The sequence below is a fragment of the Lissotriton vulgaris genome, chromosome 4_1 (assembly GCF_964263255.1).
Source record: "Lissotriton vulgaris chromosome 4_1, aLisVul1.2, whole genome shotgun sequence".
Classification (NCBI taxonomy): Eukaryota; Metazoa; Chordata; class Amphibia; order Caudata; family Salamandridae; genus Lissotriton; species Lissotriton vulgaris.
Genome location: NC_141691.1, coordinates 1847335452 through 1847355550, shown reverse-complemented (window position 1 = coordinate 1847355550; position 20099 = coordinate 1847335452). Strand labels below are relative to the sequence as shown.

Below are 20099 nucleotides of genomic sequence, written 5' to 3'. Positions count from 1 at the left end.
ACGATCGACCAGCCTCGCCCTCGCCGCCGTACCACGCATTCGCAAAGCCACCGCAGGAGGAAGATCCTTCTCCTACCTGGTGGCCAAAACATCGAACTCCCTCCCCATCTACCTACGGCTGACCCAGGACCACCTCGCCTTCAGGAAACAACTCAAGACCTGGCTATTTGAACAGAAGCGAACGAACCCCTCCCCCAGCGCCTTGAGACCCTACTGGGTGAGTAGCGCACTATACAAAATTACTGATTGATTGATTGATCTTTGGGTATTCACAAACTATTGCAGGGCTGATCACACCCCTTTAATCTGCGATATCAGGGTCATATGCAGTATGGTGGAGCAGGACTGTAGGAAATCTGCCTTTTCTGAATGATCTCTCCAGATTTCTCACCTTTTGCTGGAACCTTGCTCGCTTTAGAACTCTGTGCACTTTACCTCTTCTAGCTAGTAGTAAAGGTCCTGTGTTTCCCCTTTAAATATGGTTAAATTGGCTTTTTCTGATTGGCACATTTACCTTGCCTATAAGTCCCAATTATATGGTGTAAAAAGTGCAGCCAGAGCATGGGAGTTAAATGTGAGTGGTGGACTGCAGCACCTACTTTGTCATCCACTATAACAGGGGTCTCCAACCTTTTCCCTAATGAGACCTACTTATATTAATTGAATATCATCCTAACATTATTACTGGTGCAATTGTGACCATATCAAATTAGATTACATTAGTGGCCTACCCATGCTGGATTACCACAAGTGTTCACCTCAGTGCAATTGGCTGGGTTGACAGCACTAATGTAAAAAAAAGCGTATTATTGTGGAATGCCTTTACATGGGTAATACATAGCAGCCATGGCTGCAAAGGGACTGCCACCAAGGTAATAGTCTTAGTAATAAGTCTCCCCAACGCAGAATAATTTATCACTGAAATATGAACTTTAAATGTTTTTCGGAAATTCATCTTGAATTCACAAGTTACAATTTAGGTATACATATATTAATTCAACCAAGCAAAAGGCTTTTAATTTATTAAGCTGGGTTGCACACACAAAAGCTACTTTCAGGTAGCTGGAGAGCTACCAGTTGCTCACGAGCTACTTGTTGGAGAAGCCTGCCCTATAGTGACAGTTCAAACATGGCTTGAATACTACCCTCTGTAACCTGATTGTTACAGTATAAACCTGCAGTATGAACTTTTAAAATGGCATTTATTGACAAGTGAAAACCTCTCTTTTAAACATTAGTAAGTCATCCCTCTGTAGGCGTTGTAGCACACAATGCAGGGCGCATGGTATTTAGAAGAGAGACATACAGAACATTAAATTTGCCAGGTCTCTACTGCGACAAGGCCCTAAAGGCTATTTTGACTGTGGCAGGACTCAATGTCCAATGGAGCAAGTCCACTGACTCATTGTCAGTGATTTTGCTCTCCCTGGTGGTCCAGTGGACCTCTGTCTGCATTCTCTCGCTTTGCTTTTTCTCTCCTTTTTCACTTGTTTTTTTCCCTCACTTCTATCTCCCCCTTCACTCTCCTTCTGGGTCTTTCCTCCATTTTCTGTCATTTTCCCCTCATTTCAAGCTCCCCCTTCACTCTCCTTCTGTGTCTTTCCTCTGTTTTTCACTTGTCTTTTAACCTCATCTCAATCTCCCCCTTTCACTCTCCTTCTGTGTCCTATGTGTCTTTACTCCACTCATTCTTGCACTTTTGCTGCCTTATTTGCACTTTTCTCTCTCTTTGCCTTTTTCCTTTTGCCTTTTTCAGCCTGTTTTTCCCTGCCGCTGCTGCCCCCGTGGCCCATCCCCCCAACACGACCAGTGCGACTGGCCGAATCAGCTCCCCTCCCCGTTCCCGCCTCCCAGCTGTCCAGCATTCCCGACCCCTACTTAATGTCGGCTGCGCCCCTGGCTAGCCCGGCTGCGACCGTTCGCGACCCGACTATGACCAGCACCAGGAATGCCTCGATCTCTGCACCGCCAACGCTATGACCAAGCGGCACTCCGCGCTCCCAACCCAGGCCGAAAAGAACAACTGCAAGCTGGCATCACCAGCCGACACCCACGGACCCTTCAGCTGTCACCGCTGCCAGCACACCTGCAGCACCGCCAAGACCACGTATCCAGCACAACCCGCCGGCAAGAACACAACCGAACTGAAGGCCCTGCAATACATCCTCCTCAACATCCGATCCCTCCACAAACACGGCACCGAAATTTGGGACCTACTCGACAGCACCACCCTGGACGTAGCATTCTTTACCGAAACCTGGACCAACACCACCTCGGGACCGGACATCGCCATCGCCATCGCCATCGCCATTCCCCAAGGATACAAGATCTCCAGGAAGTACACCCCACCGACCTGGAGGAGGAATCGCCATCGTCCACAAATCCACCCTCCGCCTAAGCACACTCCCCGATGAGCCCACAGACCTGATGGAACACCTTAACTTAAAGATACTGTCCAGCCCTACCTCCACCCTCCGAGGAACCCTCATCTACGGACCTCCTGGACCCCATGGACTTTTCACCAACTCCATCACAGATATCATCTCCCCGCATGCCAACGCATCAACCAACAACACTCTATTGGGTGACCTCAACTTCCACCTCAACAACCACTGGACCCCAGCACCACATCCCTCCTGGACAACCTCGACAACATTGGACTCTGCCAGATCATGACCGAACCCACGTACTCAGTAGGACACACCCTCAATCTCCTCTTCACAACAGGAAACTCCATCACCTTCGCCACACCACCAAACTCCCATGGACTGACCATCAATGCATCCACTTCACCTTCAGAACACCCTCCACTGACAGACACCAGCACCTGCTCCCACGAAGAAACTGACCGAATCACCAATGAGCAGCTAACCTCATCACTCAGGAACTCCACCCCAACCATTGCGGAAAACGATGACCCCAATACCGCAGCCCGAACCCTGCACAGATGAATCTCTGATAGCGCGAACACCATAGCCACCCTCAAGAAAAACAACACCCATGCCAAGAAAGCTAGATGGTTCACCACCGAACTTCGAGAGTCCAGACACACTTGCTGCCACCTCAAAAAGGTCTGGAAGGTGTAATCTTTGACCAGGATGAACCTGGTTGGTGTATCCGACCTGCACTCTTTTGCCGTTGGCCTGAAATCATGCCGGCGCCCCAGTCTACCACAACTATAGACTATTATTGGCTCTTATTTATTTTTAAAACTGTAAAAAAGAATATCTCAGGTTCCACTTATTGGATTTTTTTCATTTTTGTGCCATTTTATTTATTAAAGTTTGCTCTACTTTTCTAAATCTGTTTCGTATTTTTATTGTTTGACACATTTACTTTATTACTGGTTTGGTACTGCATTATTACTTTGCATATTGCCCTAAGTTAAGCCTCTCTGCTCTATGCTATAGCTACAAGGGGACTAAGTTTAGGGTAATTTACTAACTTTGACAGTTCACCCGTAAAACGTGTTGTGATTATTCCTTGAGGTGGGCAGTCACCCACCCCAAATAATCCAATTTCTTACAAGTGCATTTAGCATAAACTGCCTGATGTCCATCTCCCCTAAACTTGTACTTCATGGGGTCCATTTAGAAATGGGGAGCAGACAGATTTATGAGGGCAGAGCATCATTTAGCTATGCCATGGGAAACCTTTACCTGCAGTCCACCTCCCACAGGGAGATGGCTTCTTAACAGTAGAAGACATCCCCCATTTGGATGGTTCTTACATCATATATTGCGTTCCTGCCTTGGTCCAGATTTCATTACAAGAACGGAGGCTACAATATGCATTATTCCTTTAATGCAGTTCAAGCAGCCTCTTACATCACAATATTAAAAGTTTCCAGAATAAAACAGTAGCAACACATGAAAGGCATGAGCCATCAACAATCTGCCTCTTTTAAATGCGGCTCCAAGCAGATAAGTTAATTTTCCTTCATTACCATTATTCATTTTTATCTCTGTTTTAAAGTTCCCTTGTGTGTGGCTTAACCCCACCCCACCTTCCTACTGCCTCTATACCGATCTCCAATTTACGGAGATCTCCCTACACCTCCTTCCCTAGTCCCATCGTTGCGTGACTGACCAGATTAACCTGCCTTTTCTTTCAGTTTATGTACTATTTCTAATGTTTGAATATATTTAAAGATTTGTAGATGTTTAATCAAACCTTAATATTTTTTTTGTGTAAACGAATATTCTTCAATTTCATCCTTGTTCTACTTCCTCTGCATCGCTACCTTTTATTATTTCGGATTTCACCCGCAAGTTGATATTGTTTTACAAACTTATTCATAAAAAAAAGGGGCAGGAAATCCTCATTTAACTGGATGACTGCCAACTATCTCCAGTTGAACCTGGAAAAAATGGAAGTGATGCTCATGGGAAAAGCTAGGAAGGTGTGGGCAGAAGACTGGTGGCCGGCCCAGTTGGGTACGGCCCCTCGCCTAAACTGACAGTAAATAATTTGGGATTAAAACTTGACTGGGCTCTGAACATGAAAGATCATATTGCAACAATGACGAGTTCCTGTTATTATGCTCTCCGACTTTTGAGGAAAATGTCACCCTATATTTCCATCTCACATTGCAGAACATTAGTCCAGGCACTAGTAATTAGTCGTCTGGACTATGGCAATGCCCTGTTAGCAGAAGTCGGAGAGACTCTACTGGCTAAACTTCAGGTAGTGCAAAATACAGCAGCCAGAATGATTTTAAATCAACCTGCAGGCTCACCCTCATCTCCTCTACTGAGGGAACGGCACTGGCTGTCTGTAAAGAAAAGATCTTTTTTCAAGATCTGCTGCCTGACATATACTGCCATGAATGAAAGAAGCCTGCTGTATTTACAGAAAAAACTGCGGAAATACTCTCCTTGCAGGAACCTTAGATCTAGCTCTCAAGGCCTCTTGGAGATCCCCCTGGTCAGATTAGTCCGTACAGGAGGCAGAGCCTTTTCATTTCTTGCCCCAAAATATTCTGCCTAGCTAGCGCCGGGATGCGCCAGGGTGATTTGAGTGCTTTATAAACTTATAAACAACATCACATAACATAACTGGCCTTTTCAACATTCTATAACAAAATTAATTATAATAAGAGAGGAATTAATCTCTTGACATTCCTTCATTTATAAACCTTGTCACTATTATTAAGGGAAATCCTCCCTAATTATCTTTCATTAAAGGGCTTTACCACTTTTTACAAGTTAACATTTCCTATATACCATGTCTGACTCTGACAAGGCTTCTTCCCCTACTCCTAACAGACAACAAAGTCCTGCAAAACATCCTTCAGGAATTGAGGTCCGGCATGTTTGAGACCTTAAGTCAGATCATGTCCTCTAAAAGGTCACTCCCTGATGAGGACGAAATCTCAGAAATGCTAAACCTCTACTCTGAAAAGATCACTGAATTAAGGGGTAAAAGACTTAAGAAAAGTAAAAACATTGATAAGAGCAATATAGGTGGTCCAAGCCCCTTATCAATTCAGGGAGGTCTTAGTACCTCAACTTCTAATGGAGGTCCTTGCACCTGAAACTCCCAAGGTGTCCCTAGCGGCACAACTTATATGGGTGTCCCTAGCAGCACAACTTATCTGGGTGCCCTTAGCGGCACAACTTATCTGGGTGTCCTTAGCGGCACAACTTATCTGGGTATCCTTAGAGGCACAACTTATCTGGGTGCCCTTAGCGCACAACTTATCTGGGTGTCCTTAGCGGCACAACTTATCTGGGTGTCCTTAGCCGCACAACTTATCTGGGTGTCCTTAGCCGCACAACTTATCTGGGTGTCCTTAGCGGCACAAAACTTCTGGGTGTCCGTAGCGGCACAAAACTTCTGGGTGTCCATAGCGGCACAAAACATCTGGGTGTCCGTAGTGGCACAAAACATCTGGGTGTCCATAGCGGCACAAAACATCTGGATGTCCGTAGCGGCACAAAACATCTGAGTGTCCCTAGCGGCACAAAACATCTGGATGTCCCTAACGGCACAAAACATCTGGGTGTCCCTAGCGGCACAAACGTCTGGGTGTCCCTAGCGGCACAAACGTCTGGGTGTCCCTAGCGGCACAAAACATCTGGATGTCCCTAGCGGCACAAAACATCTGGATGTTCCTAGCAGCACAAAACATCTGGGTGTCCCTAGCGGCACAAACGTCTGGGTGTCCCTAGCGGCACAAAATATCATAATGCTCTTTACAATATGGGAGATAAAGAATATATTGATTTAAAAGCCTCAGACACACCTGATGAGTATGTCCTCGATCTTGATGAAGATGTTCAAGAATTTTACAATCCATAACAGAAACTCCCATCATCCTCTAAGGACAATATCCTTGATCCCTTAGGGGAAGAAATGTTTTCACCATTAAATCTGAAATTAAATCAAATACTTCCTTCACAATTGGAGATTGATCACTCAAGATCCTTGGTTCTTAAACACTGTCAATGGGTTTATGAAAGATTTGACTCGCATACCTTTACACACTTCTTTCCCAAGAGACATGCCTCTCTCTCCAAGAGCAACAAAAAATAATAGAGGAGGAGATCTGCTCTATGCTTCAGAAGGGCGACATAATAGAGGTCCCATTAGAAACTCTAAGATTTATAGGCACACTCTTTCTTGTAAAAAAGAAAGACAAAGGTTGGAGACCTGTCATAAACTTAAGAGACCTAAACAAATATGTGGTTTACAGACACTTCATGAAGGTGGGCATCCATCTCTTTAGGGATTTTCCTCTAGAGGGAGACTGGCTAGTTAAACTAGACCTGAAGTATGCTTACTTCACCATTCCGATGGCCGAATTCCACCAACCCTTTCTTCAATTTGTCTGGAAAAATCACCTTTACCAATTTCAGGCTCTCCCCTTCGTACTCTCCTCTGCCCCTTGGCTGGTACAGAGATCGAATCTGTCTGGACCAAGAAGCCAAATTGGAACTAGCCTGGTGGCTCGAGAACCTAGACGCTTGGAACGGAGAAGCAATTTTTGGGTCAAACCCAGAGTTTGTTTTAGAATCAGATGCAAGCCTTCATGGCTGGGGGGCTTGCCTTCTTAATCAGAACACTGGTGGTATCTGGTCACAAGAGGAATCATCTCACCACATAAATTATTATGAACTAACAGCTGCTCTTTAAGCCCTCATGAGCACACCAAATCTGCGAATCTCTCAAATCTAGCAAAGTAACTTTGGATGTTCTGTCTGGAACATAAGATCGCACTCAAAGCAGAATACCTTCCGTGGAAATCCAACATCTCTGCAGACTGGAACTCAAGATTCCTGTTAGATCACTGCAATTGGAAACTGAATGTTTCCGTGTTCAATACCCTAAACAAGATCTGGGGCCCTCTAGAGATAGATTTATTTGCGAGCAGACTAACCTTTCAACTGGGGAACAACTTCAGCTGGATGCCCGACCCGGGTGCTCTAGCAGTCAACGCCTTACTACAATCTTGGAAAGGAGCCAAGGTGTACGCATTCCCTCCCTTTGTCATAATTCAGAGAGTTCTTCAGATAGTGAGAAAGGATCAGTGCTTCCTTGTTTTAATACCTCCCTTTTGGCCATCCGAAGCATGGTTCCCCACCACTCTAGAACTAGCTTGCAACCCCCCCTCCTTAATTCCTACCCTAGAGAATCTTCTTGACGACGTAGACGGTGGAGTTTACCCCCTAATTCTGAACAGGAATTTAACCCTTCTTGCCTGGAGAGTGTAAGGAGATCCAATGAAATCTCAGGACTTTTGGCGACGGCTGCAACTCTCATCAGAGAGTCTTGGGCCCCAGGCACTCATTACAGATATAACAACATATGGAGAATCTGGGTACGTTGGTGCCTGGAAAGGAACCTGGATTCTTGGAAGCACCTATTGTTGACATAGTTAACTTCCTTGTTAAACAGTTTGATAAAGCCCTCAGCTATAGAACTATCAATTGCTATGGATAGGCTATTTCTGCTGGTCATGTCCTTGTCAATGGTAAAACGGTAGGTAAAAATGTCGTTGTTTTTAGAGGGATGAAAAGCATTCACTTAAGAAGACCTCCTAAACCTAAATATGAAAGCCTTTGGGATGTCAAACTAATCCTTAATCTTTTCAATAACAGGCCGGTTAATACTCTTCTCAATAAAAAAAAACCTTTCCATTAAACTGGCTACTCTACTATGCCTAATCTCATTCAGAAGGGTCTCTGATGTCAAAGCCCTGGAGATTACGAATAGATCTTTTAACATGTTTAGAGTCAAATTTGAGATTTATAGAAGAATAAAGACTATGGCCCACATGCATCAAGCATTTTTGTATTCGCAAACGGTGCGATTCCTTAAAATCGGCCGTTTGCGAATGCAAAAGTGCTTTTTGGGATGCATGAAGCAATTTTAGAATTCGTAACATGTTTGCGAGTTCTAAAATTGCGGGTGCTTTTAAGAAGTCGCAGATGTGCGATTTCTTAAAAGCAATGCATCATTAAATTTAAAACTGTAAATTCGCAATTAGGGTGCCAAATTTACCGAGTGGTTGAACCACTCGGTAAATTTGGAAAAAGTGTTTAAAATGCTTAAAATGTTTTTTTTTCAACATTCATGTTTCACACACACATGTCCTTAGGACATGTGTGTGTGAAACATGATGCGAAAAATACATTTCAGGGGTGCATGGCGGGGTCCTTTGGACCCCCCCCTGCACCCATGAAATTTTCAAAGTGCCACTCGCAATTCCCATTGACTCCTATGGGCCTTTTGGCCCATAGGAATCAATGGGAATTGCGAAAATTAACTTAAGAATTCGGAATTCATTTGGGATTCGGTAAAAATTGCGATTTTTACCGAATCACAAATGAATACCGAAAATAATGATGCATAGCATTTTGCACTTCTTAATTTGCGATTCCTTATTTTTCGCAAATTAGGAAGTGCAAAATGTCACAATGATGCATGTGGGCCTATGTTTCAATCTCTTACCCATGTTTTGATTTATGTTAAAAACTTTGCGTGGACTGCATGAGAGAATATGATTGCAGAATGTTTGCTCTTCGCCCTCAGGATGTTAACCAATTACTTATATCCTTTGTTAAACCCCGCAAAGTCGTAACCTCGACCTCTATTGCTAGATGGGTTAAGACTGTTATGGATTTAGCAGGTATTAACTAAAAACAAATTTCAAGCTCACTCACTTAGAGGGGTGCTATGACCAGTAAATCTCTTTGGTCTGGAGGTAAGTTTGATGACATTCTCAAAGATGCTGACCAGTCAAATGCTAACACCTTTGCAAGTCAATATTGCAAGCTTATTGAACATATGTCTGATGTTGTTTTACAAAGCTACCAACATGCATAATGTAGCCTTTGTTCTTGTAATGAAATTGCAATTCTCATATTAACATGACTAGAGAATCTGGATTTCATTAAAGACACGGGGGCTGACATTATCCCTCCCATCCCACCCCTTGGTGGTCTTACAATGATTTAATGATGTTTTTGTTACAGTTTATTACTGTACTTTTTATTAACAGTACTTGTTTCATCTCTTGTCCTTTTAGCTTGATAAGCTAGACAACATTTTTTACATTCAAGATATATTTACTTCTTTCTCATTTCAGGTAATGCTCCTTAACTGTGTGTCGTCTTGCCTTTGGTTTTACCTTCGTTCTTCCTTCTCCCTCATCCTGCTCATCAGAAGATCGTTTTGATGTTTCAAGTTTCATGAACTTATTTTCCTCCACATTTAAAAGAGGCAGATTGTTGATGGCTCATGCCTTTCATGTGTTGCTATTGTTTTATTCTGCAACCTTTTAATATTGTGATGTAAGCGGCTGCTTGGACTGCATTAAAGGAATAATGCATAATGTCAGCCTCCGTGTCTTTAATGAAATCCAGATAGTCTAGTCATGTTAATATGAGAATCGCAGGTGCAACACATGGTAGTCCATCTCTGGGCAGCACTAATCACCAATGACCACCACATGCTGGGAGAAAATGTTAAAGCCATAGATGTTCTGTTTCCAGTTCATAATCCTTTGTTTTGTGGGTTTTAGACAAACAAGCTCCTTCAAGCCCTTTCTGGTGGAACTTTAAGTGGAGAGCTTTATTAAAACACTCCATCCGCCATCAGGACAACTGTAACTGTCCCTAGAGAACTTTCAAGTACATTCAAAAGGTAGCACTCCAATTTGGAACTATATTATGTCAGAAAGAATTGCAATATGTCAGCAAGATACTACGGCCTGTTTTAGATAGAAAAATGAAATTAATGCCTACTATTACATTTTCACCAAATAAGCTCCTACCCTATTAGTGTGACAACGTTTGGGAAACATCTCCTACTTATGCAGCATGGAACTTACAACTTGGTGCATGGGCAGCAAGCAGTCTGAGGGAGGAGGTGATTCACAAGTCTAGAGATTTGTTGGCTGCCTGCCAAACTGTAAATTAGACCTAGGTTCTGTCGGTCCCAGGAGTAAATTTGCACAGAATAAGAGTGGGAAGAAACCACCCCTAATATTTGTGAGGGTGAAGTGAAAGGGTCTTCTACAGGGTGACAATATTTTGTGAAGGAATGGAGGAAAAAATGTAATGTGCAATTGGACGTTTGCGTTAAATTTCTGTATGAGTAAATATGCGTCACCCACTTACACATGCATAAATGCTCAATCATTTAAGTAAAATGCAATTTATGAAGAGTTGCACACCTACTCTTCTCCTGTCACAGATTGCCAAGGGGAGTGGTGGAAGCCTTGAAATGTTATACTTATGCCCACCTTTAACACCTACTGTGACTGCCATTTTTCCTCTCTGTGTTATGTCACGCCCCATGGCTGCATATTGCGGCCAGGTAGAATCTACATACTTTGAATAACTGCCTAGACATTTTTCTTGGACCACAAACAAAAGTACTCCTACTCTGACACAGACCAAAATACTGTAATGAACCAAACCCACAGCCCTTCCAGTAGCCATCGCACATGCTGATACAGCTTTCTTCTGTCAAACAATCTCCTAGTTCAGTCCCACTACACTAAAACAATAGCATAAAAACAGACTTTCCACAGGATTTGCCTAGCCATAGGCATGATTCACATGAGAAATGCTAAACAAACAGACATCAAACTGAAGCTAGATGAACTACCTGGGATTATATAAGGAGGCCTATTAACAAAGTACATTTTGTAGAACGTTTAGTTGTACTGCAGCAATACTACTCATACTATAAAATGTTATTCATAAGCCTACATGCGGAGATCTCCGCTGCTCCTATCTTTTGTGTGCAGCAACCTCTGCCCCCACTGCACAACAATACATTTTTGTAGTAAATGTAGAAGGTAGAGAGGGAAGCGGCTGGACAATCGGGACTAGTTCCTATTAAATGGGAGGTGTTTAAGTACAAGTAAGGAGAGCTTTATGGGTGACTATAGAGGTGTTTAGGGCGAGACATGCACCTACTCATAAAAGAGTAAGTCTACTCCTATTCACAAACTGCACTTCTAAAAATACTACACCCAAAAAGGTCCCAAAAAAAGAAGTAAATGTCCTCTATCTCAGACCTTGAGTAAGTCCAGCACCACACATGGCCAACCACTGATACTGCAACACACTCCCACAGATATTGATGGAGACAGGGACTTAAAATAACATCCAATATGAAAAGAAATTAATGAATTTACAATTTCTTTTCGAAAAAAATATTAAATTTTATTTAATGTTATAATGTATACAAAAATAAAAAAAGAAATATTCTTGTAGGGTAAAATATTTTAATAACACTTTTTCTTTCGAAAGTGAACCTCATTTTTTATTGAAAAAGAATTCCATTAATTTAAATTAATTCTTTACATGATTTTAGTACATTTTACTACTTAATAAATAAATATAGATCTTTTGGTTGAGGTCGGATCTTTAAACTACATCTGTAAAATATTTTAAATTAAATTTAATATATTCAATAATTTCCAATTGTAATTCATAATTAAGTTAATAGTACTTCAGCATTTATTTGTATTTTTGTGTTACATTAAAAATAAATATATAACATTTATTGACATTAATATTTAACATAAAACAATTGTTGTCGCTAGTGATGAGCTAAATAGATCATACATGTACAACAGGGCACACAACGAAAACCCCCAACCCAACTCCCTCCCCCCTCCCTCCAGAATCCCCCCCCCCCCCCCCGGGCCCACCCCAATCCAGTCCCCGACAGTGTGGAGCTAATGGAGCAGAGTCGAGATTCCCCATATATTCTAACTGGTAATGCAAGTTCAGCGTTAGCATGCAGAGATGCTGTGAGACATAAAAGGCGCAAGTATTTGGGACAGCTAAGTTCCCGCATTTCTGTGCTAAGTAGGGAGAGGAATGGGTGCCAGAGATCCGTGAAGGAGGCACAGTCTCCCTGAAGTGAGATGGATATACGCTCCATGCCCAGTATATGCCACATTATGTGTAACCCCCCTGATAGGTAGGAGTCAGGTCTGTTCCCCAGTATGATAGCTTGTTACCATTTTCTTGCCTTAGCTATTTGGTACCTTCAGCCTGTCATTGGGTCACATCATTGTGTGTAGTTGTCAGTTGGGCTTTGTGTATTCCCCTTAGACAGCCACTCACAATAGGGAGCCGAGGTGTGCCTGGTAGCAGCGGCTGGCATAGGTAAGCGCAGTTGGGTGGGGAGGGCGCAGCAGTGGGAGTTCGACAGACAATGGAATAGGTATTATTTATTTAATTCATTATACCTATTCCGTCGTCTGTCGACTTCCCACCCCACCCCACCGCGTTTACCTATGCCGGCTGCCGCTGGTGCCTGGATGGGCCATCACTGACAGGGTGGGAAGAAGGAGCTCAGCCAAGCCCCCCTTACACTTGAATAGGCTATGTCCTGCCTCCACACAAAGAGCTGCACACCCTTTGTAGTTATTCTGGCCCCAGGGCAAGGAAGGCAAATTACCAGTGCACCTCAAAGGCATGCCTCTAGAAGCTTCTCCCCACTTTAAAGGCACAACTGGGTATAAATATTGGACCGCAAACACCAACTCTTTAGTACACTTGTGGATACTCTGCCAGGAAGAAAGACTGCTGTGATGCTGATAGGACTATCAATCTGCTGGACTGCTGCTCTGAATAACTGCTGTCCTTCTGTGCTGACCTGCTACCTGTTGCCCTTTTTCCTCGGTGAGAATGACTGGACTGTTCTGTTGAACCCTGGAACCCAAAGGGCAAGTTGGCTGGCCTCCTGACTAGATGCTCAGGGACAGAAGGCCCCAAACAACTTTGAACCCGGCACCTGGACTCTGCCATCTGTGAGTCCTACCCTATCAAGTGGTGCGACCCCAGTCTTTGACCCTTGGAAGTGAGCTTGAAGGTGCTCTGCCAGCCCATCTATGTACCCAGCAAAACTGATACATCTCCTCTGCGGCAAGGCTAATCTCCAGCTGAACTGACACATCACCCTTGCTGTTCCTAAAGCATTGCCTTTGGAACCAATGCATCTCCTCTGCTGTGAGTGTTCTCCTGATGCTCTCCTGTACCGACCCTGTAGCTGCGTCAGAACCACCACCTGTGTGAAGCTTTCCCAATGCAGGCTCATGCATCTCTCGTTTACTGCAGCCTTGACGATGATGCCGATTCTCGGACCATAGCCTTGCAGCTCCTCGGAATCAGTGTATCGCCTCGACTGGGCGAAGCATCCTCAATGCCAAACTTCGCATCGCAAGCCCTTGTCTAAGGGACCCTCAACGACTATGCAAGAGCTTGCACCCCTCTTCACCTCACCGTGGAACCAACACATTGCCTTAGCAGCGCAATGCATCTTTGGTATGGAACCTCGCAACACTCCACAAACCTGGATTTAAGGTACTCTTGTTCCGCGAGCCAAACTGGGTCCCTGTAGCTGGCCCATGCTCCCTTGGGGTCAGCTTGAACTTGTGACTTTGTCCTGGGCCGGCAGGACCAGATATCCACAGTTGGCGCTTTGTTCTTTTTGGCACTATTTTCACTGAAATCTTTAAACCAGTATATGTCTATGTGAGTAGGACGAGTGCAGCGCTGACCGGAAACAGCTGTTCGACGGGCAAGCCACTTCCACCCAGCTGATACCATTGAGCGGTCTAGTGGCGATCAGAGCCAACGGGAAGGAGCCGGTGATGTCAGCGGAGGTGCCGGTGACATCGGCGGAAAGGGATATCCCAAGAAGCGGACCAGCCGAGGGAGGAGAGACGATTTGGAGGAGGAAGCAGACGTGGAAGGCGGAAACGAGTGACGAAGGAGATAGCGGCGAGGACAAAGTGCGGCGAACAACGAGGAGTCCGAAGAACATCGGCGGTGTAACACAAGGACCCGGCAGGCTGCGACAGGGAGAAGACGCCCTGGGTCCCAATGTCACGTCCCTGGAGACGGGTATTGGCTCAAGGCGAATACCGCTCAGAGGTTTGTTCCGGTGGGAGTGGTGGGGAAACACTGGCATTGGAAATACACAAGGGTTGTTTTAAGCAAGCACTACTCCCTCACTGTACTTTTCCCTTGGTGACGGTAGCACAGATTAGAAAAAAAGCCCAGAGAGCCCGGTTTTAACCCCAACCTGTTTTCTCTCCCTGTCCTACCCCAGCTTGAGAAGGAGAGAAGAGAGCGAGAGGCCCAGAGTCCAGGACACACTACACAACCCGGACAAGCAAGAAAAGACTACTGGAGAAGAGGAAAATGAGAGGATGTCGCTCTAGTGATTTTTGTTCTTTTATTTTTTTTTACCCATCCTGAAGTGCCACAGCGGAACTGTTGTGAAGCCCAATACTCTCCTTCGTGGAAGACCTATAGTCACACTATAAAAAAATAAACCTGGTTGCCCCACTATTGTGTTCTGTAGTCCCTCTATTTCCCTTCTTGGACACCCACACCCTACAGTCTAGTTCTACTGATTTAATATATGCCGTTTTGTTCTTGTTTATCTATAAAATAGAACTCTATTTTTCAACCTGTTGTGGGATTCCTTTTTGTGAAGTGTTTTTTTAAAGTATATTACTGTTTGAAGTGTTGCACAAATACTTCACACATTGCCACTTGATAAAGCCTGACTGCTCTGTGCCAAGCTACCAGAGGGTTGAGCGCAGGTTAATTTAGGGTTGGCTTGTGCCTCACCATGACAAGGATTGTGGTTGCTGCTTGATCTGGGCTCACACCCCAGTCAATCAACCAGACAATTTCTTACAGTCACTGTTTTTCCATCTTTATCGTCTTTCCACATGTATTTTTTTGTCTCGTGCTCTGGATCAAAGTTCACAGATAAGTGCTGGTCCCCACAATGAATGCTGATGGAACCCACCTGCAACAACCGCTCAAATTAAGCACTGGACATGCTAAACCAGAGATAGTAATGGTCAAATTGGGAGACCTGAAACATATTGAGCACAAGCTTTGGCAAAGCCAATAAGTCTGGCTCTAATGTGCTAATGTATTTAAAGTAGCAAATAAAGGCATGCACAAGAGTGCACTATTATTTTTACCTGTCTCTTTCTGGGCCTCTTAAATCTGTGGCCTGTGTAATTTACCCCCACCCTCCAAGCTTGCAGTGTTTTTGTTTCTTATTGCTCAAGCTTGCATTGCTGGCGCTATGAAGCGGTGGGCCCTAGTTGGTAGGAATCCAAGTGACTCAAGAATATTACCGAGACCTATCAAAATGACTGATTGCTTCATTTCCCAATATTTCATGGCTTTAAAACTGCAGGGTAAGAAGAAAGTGTCATGCAGGTACTTGTTCGAAATGATTTCCATACTGGAGCCTTTTCACCTAAAGTACTGCTTTAAAATTAAATATTCATCAAGTTATAATCATTGAGAAATCCTTTAGGAAAATGGGAATATTGTTACTGATGTCACCACAGATGCATGCTCCCATGTCATGTTTCCTTGGTACTGTACAGCAACAAGCCAAGACCTCCTTCGTGGTTGTCCCTTGAGTTTTTGCTTGCCCTTGTCTTCTTTCAATGGGTATGGCTACATTTATGCTCAGGAAAAATGTGCCTCTCCTAAGTGTCACCTCCTCTTTCTTTGTGGGCATTAATTCACTGGATGATTTTAAAGTGGATTTTTGATTTGGAAACCTCCCTCCTGGGATTTGTTTTGGACACATTGCTTTCCATTCTTCCCGTGATAATTAGTAAATGAATAAGCATGGAATAACCATTACAATCATGCAATAGAGTTGATTCTCAGGCAAATTATTTTTATCAACTTAATTTAGTTCATTTCTGACCTTACAACCCAAAAATACATATGTAATCAACAACAATAAGGTAAATGATGATCTGGGAGACAATATATAATTATGTCATAGGAATGTCTTATAAATGTCAGAGACTAGCGTTTAATTCTAGACATGTATTTTCATTGGCAGAAAAGCTGTTATCAATTACTCTGTATGAAGAATCGTTGTATGAAGAGTCTGTGGCAATGAAAAGACATTTTTAGAATTTAATATTCATCGTTGACAATTAACAGAAATTTATGTGAAATATTCACAGTTCAAGGACTTTATTTTATCTCCCAGATAATCAGTTATCGTGATATTGTTGTTGGTTACATGAAGCTTTACCACTGGGAGATACCAGTGATCTGAGATTGTAGCGCAGAGCCAGATTTCTGTTACTGATTGACTGTAAATTTATTAACAATACATATGTGGTACATAAATTACCCTAAAAAGCGATTTTTTTGCATGAGTTTATTGATGTGAAAAAACGAGTGTTCTCATTGGCATTCAACAATTCAAGTTGGACTATAGTCCTGTTTTTTAAATGGTGCTGAACTGCCGTTAAGAAGTTCCCAAATGGCACAATATTCTTTACATTGTGAAAATGGCAATTCACATATAGAAATTCTAAATTACACCACAAGGGGTGAATATTATTTAGCACAGTTAGAGGCCTCTTATAATATTTGGGTTCCTGCTGCAGAGCTGTAATAAACATTAATGCTCACTATTATCCCCTCCCCCCCCCCACCGCCCCCACATTTAACAAGCCATCCCTAAATGATCTAGCTGCACCCCATTGGTAATCTTCAAGACACAGTCGCTTGCGTGCTTACCTTTTGGACCAATGGGTCCTTCTTTTCCAGGTTTTCCAATTTCTCCAGAATCTCCTTTCTCCCCTTGATCACCTATTGATAGAAAACAAACAAGGCACTAAGAAGCCACTAGTACATCCTTCAGGTTAATTTTTATAATTTCTATGTCCAAAACTGCACATAGACTGCATTTCACAGTGCCAGGATATCCTCTCGGGTGATATTGAGCTTTGCAAACAAAAATAACATAACACAACTTGACATTTGGGATAAGACATGATGTTGCTGTTTTACCAATAGTACCTTCCAGTCTGCTGAGATTTTTTTGGTTGGAAAATGTTTGCTGTCATTGATGCTTTAGATGTGGAAATGTGGCTATTCTTCCAGAAAAAACATGATTTAAGGATATGGTTTAAGTTTTAATAACCGAGCAGGCTCCAGGGTGATCTCATAAATGGTATGGTATGGAGATATGCATAGATTTGCCATGGTTTCTTTCACTCACTTCCCCAAGTTGATCAATGACAGTGAAGGGAAAGCTAACCAGGCCGCACTGTTGTGGTACAATAATTGACACAACCCACTGAAGTGCATACAAAGAACACACAGATTATTGCAGACTTTGAAAGTACCCTTGATTTGTTTGAGACATTTGCTTACTGTGATGAAAGCAGCCTTCGGTCGGATGAATGCTACATGTGGAAAGATGTTTACAAACTGATTTTATGCCTCAGCATCTTGAAACCACATGTTGTTATTGCTGCTGCTCATCACATGGGGAGCACGCTTCTGCCATTGGTGTGGTCTTACAGCCTGTGTAGGCTGGTATTTTCCATGTAAGAGAGGTGTTGTATTGACCTGGTTTAGGCTGGACTGACGTCTGCCATTAGAATGAGTGTTAGCAGAATGAACACTCTTTCCCTAAAGGTAGTATCTGTTTTACAGCGACCGAGGGCCTGAGCCCCCCTTGAAGCAATGCCCCGAGCTACTGGTCTGCAGATGGGTGGGGTCTGTAGAGCCACAATTACTGTCTTGGCCTAGAACCACTCATTCATCAGAAACACCACAAAGTAAACCCCTTCTCATCTCCACAATTGTGTGAGCTGAAACGAGGGTTGAAGGGAGAAGTGGCTTCGAGTTTGTTCATGCCATGGGAATATTTGATGCTTGTATGGATAGAGAGGCGGGAGGGAAGGAAAGCAGCCAGATGGGCAGTCGATTAAGAAGCCAACCAGCACCATGTCAATGCACATGGCTACCAACCAAGCAAAGCTCATTTTTGGAAACTGATTTTCAATATACATCACTATGGGCCAGATGTATGAAACTATTTTGCCTTCTCAAACGGCGCGAATCGCGAAATTCGGCCATTTGCGAATGCAAAATGGCCTTTCCTTATGTGTGAAAGGCTTTGTATTTGCAATTTAGGTAAACGCAATTTTTTGCACTTAACTAAATTGCAAATGGAAATAGGGAACTGCAATTTGCCAATCTGTAACGAACATGTAAAAAGATTTTCATAAATGTGAACTGTGCATTTAGGAAACGCTAATTACCATCAGCTTCAAGTTATGGTAACCATGTGCAAAGTTTATAAAATGCACAAAACAGCATTTTTCAAAGTGCAATGTAGCGTACACATGCCCATAGGGCATGTATGTGCTTTACAGGTGCACACTTTCTTTTTTTGGGGTGCTTCAGGGGGACCTTAGGCCCACGGGAACCCTTGGCTTTGCCTTAGCTAATTTGCGATTACTAATTAGGTAATTGCAAATTAGCGAATGCAAAACCATTCGCACTTATGGGCCTTGCAGCACATAGGAACTAATGGAGTAATATTACCTAATGGTGAGGCGCTATTTACCAAATCGTTATTAGGTAATATTAAGGAATCACAAAATCTTTGGCGATTCCTACATACATAGCATTTTGCGATTCCCAAATAGCAATTCGGTAAAAATAGCTATTTGAGAATCACAAAATGATTTTTTGATATAACTGGCCCTATCTCTTTTACCATTACCCAAACAAATTGATCTTATGTCTCAAAACAGTTCCAACAGCACACCTTAGTGCGAACACCTCAGACTTTGCACTGTCCAAAATGATTATTCAATATCTGATCAGAAACAACACATACCAAGGTTTAAAAAAAAAAAAGTAGATATCTATGTACTCTGGACAGAATATATTATTTCTCGGTAAGTCAAACTTTAACTGTGGCTACTATTTCAAAAGTGGTCAGTATATAGCGTTTCTGTCACAATAATGTGAGCTATGACAGGCATTGCTTCACCCGATTTCAGTCACGTGATGCTCCTAGGGGTCTGGTTCTGATATTTGGTTGTCACACACATCTGAGTTTGTCATCCTTCTTCAGCAGAGCTGCTCCCAGCCCTTGACTCAAAGCACATTTACCAGACCTTACACAGGTGTTCAGTCTTTTCCTTGCATAAGTATCATATTGCACATCTTCAATATATATGAAATGAAATATAAGCAAAATGTCAGAACGTTTCCACTTACTAGTTATTCAAGCATCCAATACAAATTTCCCAGTTCCTAAGACACAAAAAACAATACAAACCAAGATGGAGGAAAGTGAGAATTACAAAAAACACTTCTGACTCGCATTAAAAAACAAGCATTTGCGATGCAATGGGTCTTGCATTACTAGATTGCAAATGATAACTTTTTTTTAAAGACCCCAGCAGTAGCATAATTAATAAGATCTAATCCACGAAATGGGTGCAGTACAACAGGCTGTTACTAGGTGTCACTGTGGAGTTATAAAGGCCCCTCTATTAGCCATATAAGGTACTGCACCTTTACTTTTTTAACAAAACAAAATCTAACAAACATTATTATTTGCAACGCCAATAACTCAAGTTTTCAGTAATGCGAAACCTATTGCATTGCAAATGATTTTTTAGTCTGACTCTCTTAGCACAGAATAGACTTGCTTCAGCCTGATATTCGAAGCCCAGCAGAGGCGATGGAGGCTGTGGAACTGAGCTGCTGACCCAAAGTCACAGGCTCTTAGCTTTGCATTAAATTGAA

The 20099-nt window shown here is 42.9% G+C and overlaps 1 protein-coding gene across 1 annotated transcript in view; it reads right to left on the bottom strand.

The window, feature by feature from the left end:
• The window catches only part of COLEC10 (collectin subfamily member 10), a 370568-nt gene that overhangs the window by 242803 nt on the left and 107666 nt on the right, over positions 1-20099 (bottom strand). Inside the window, exon 2 of the mRNA XM_086966145.1 lies at positions 17061-17132. Within this exon, the coding sequence (XP_086822271.1) occupies positions 17061-17132 (72 nt within the window). The remainder of the gene's footprint in view (positions 1-17060; positions 17133-20099) is intronic.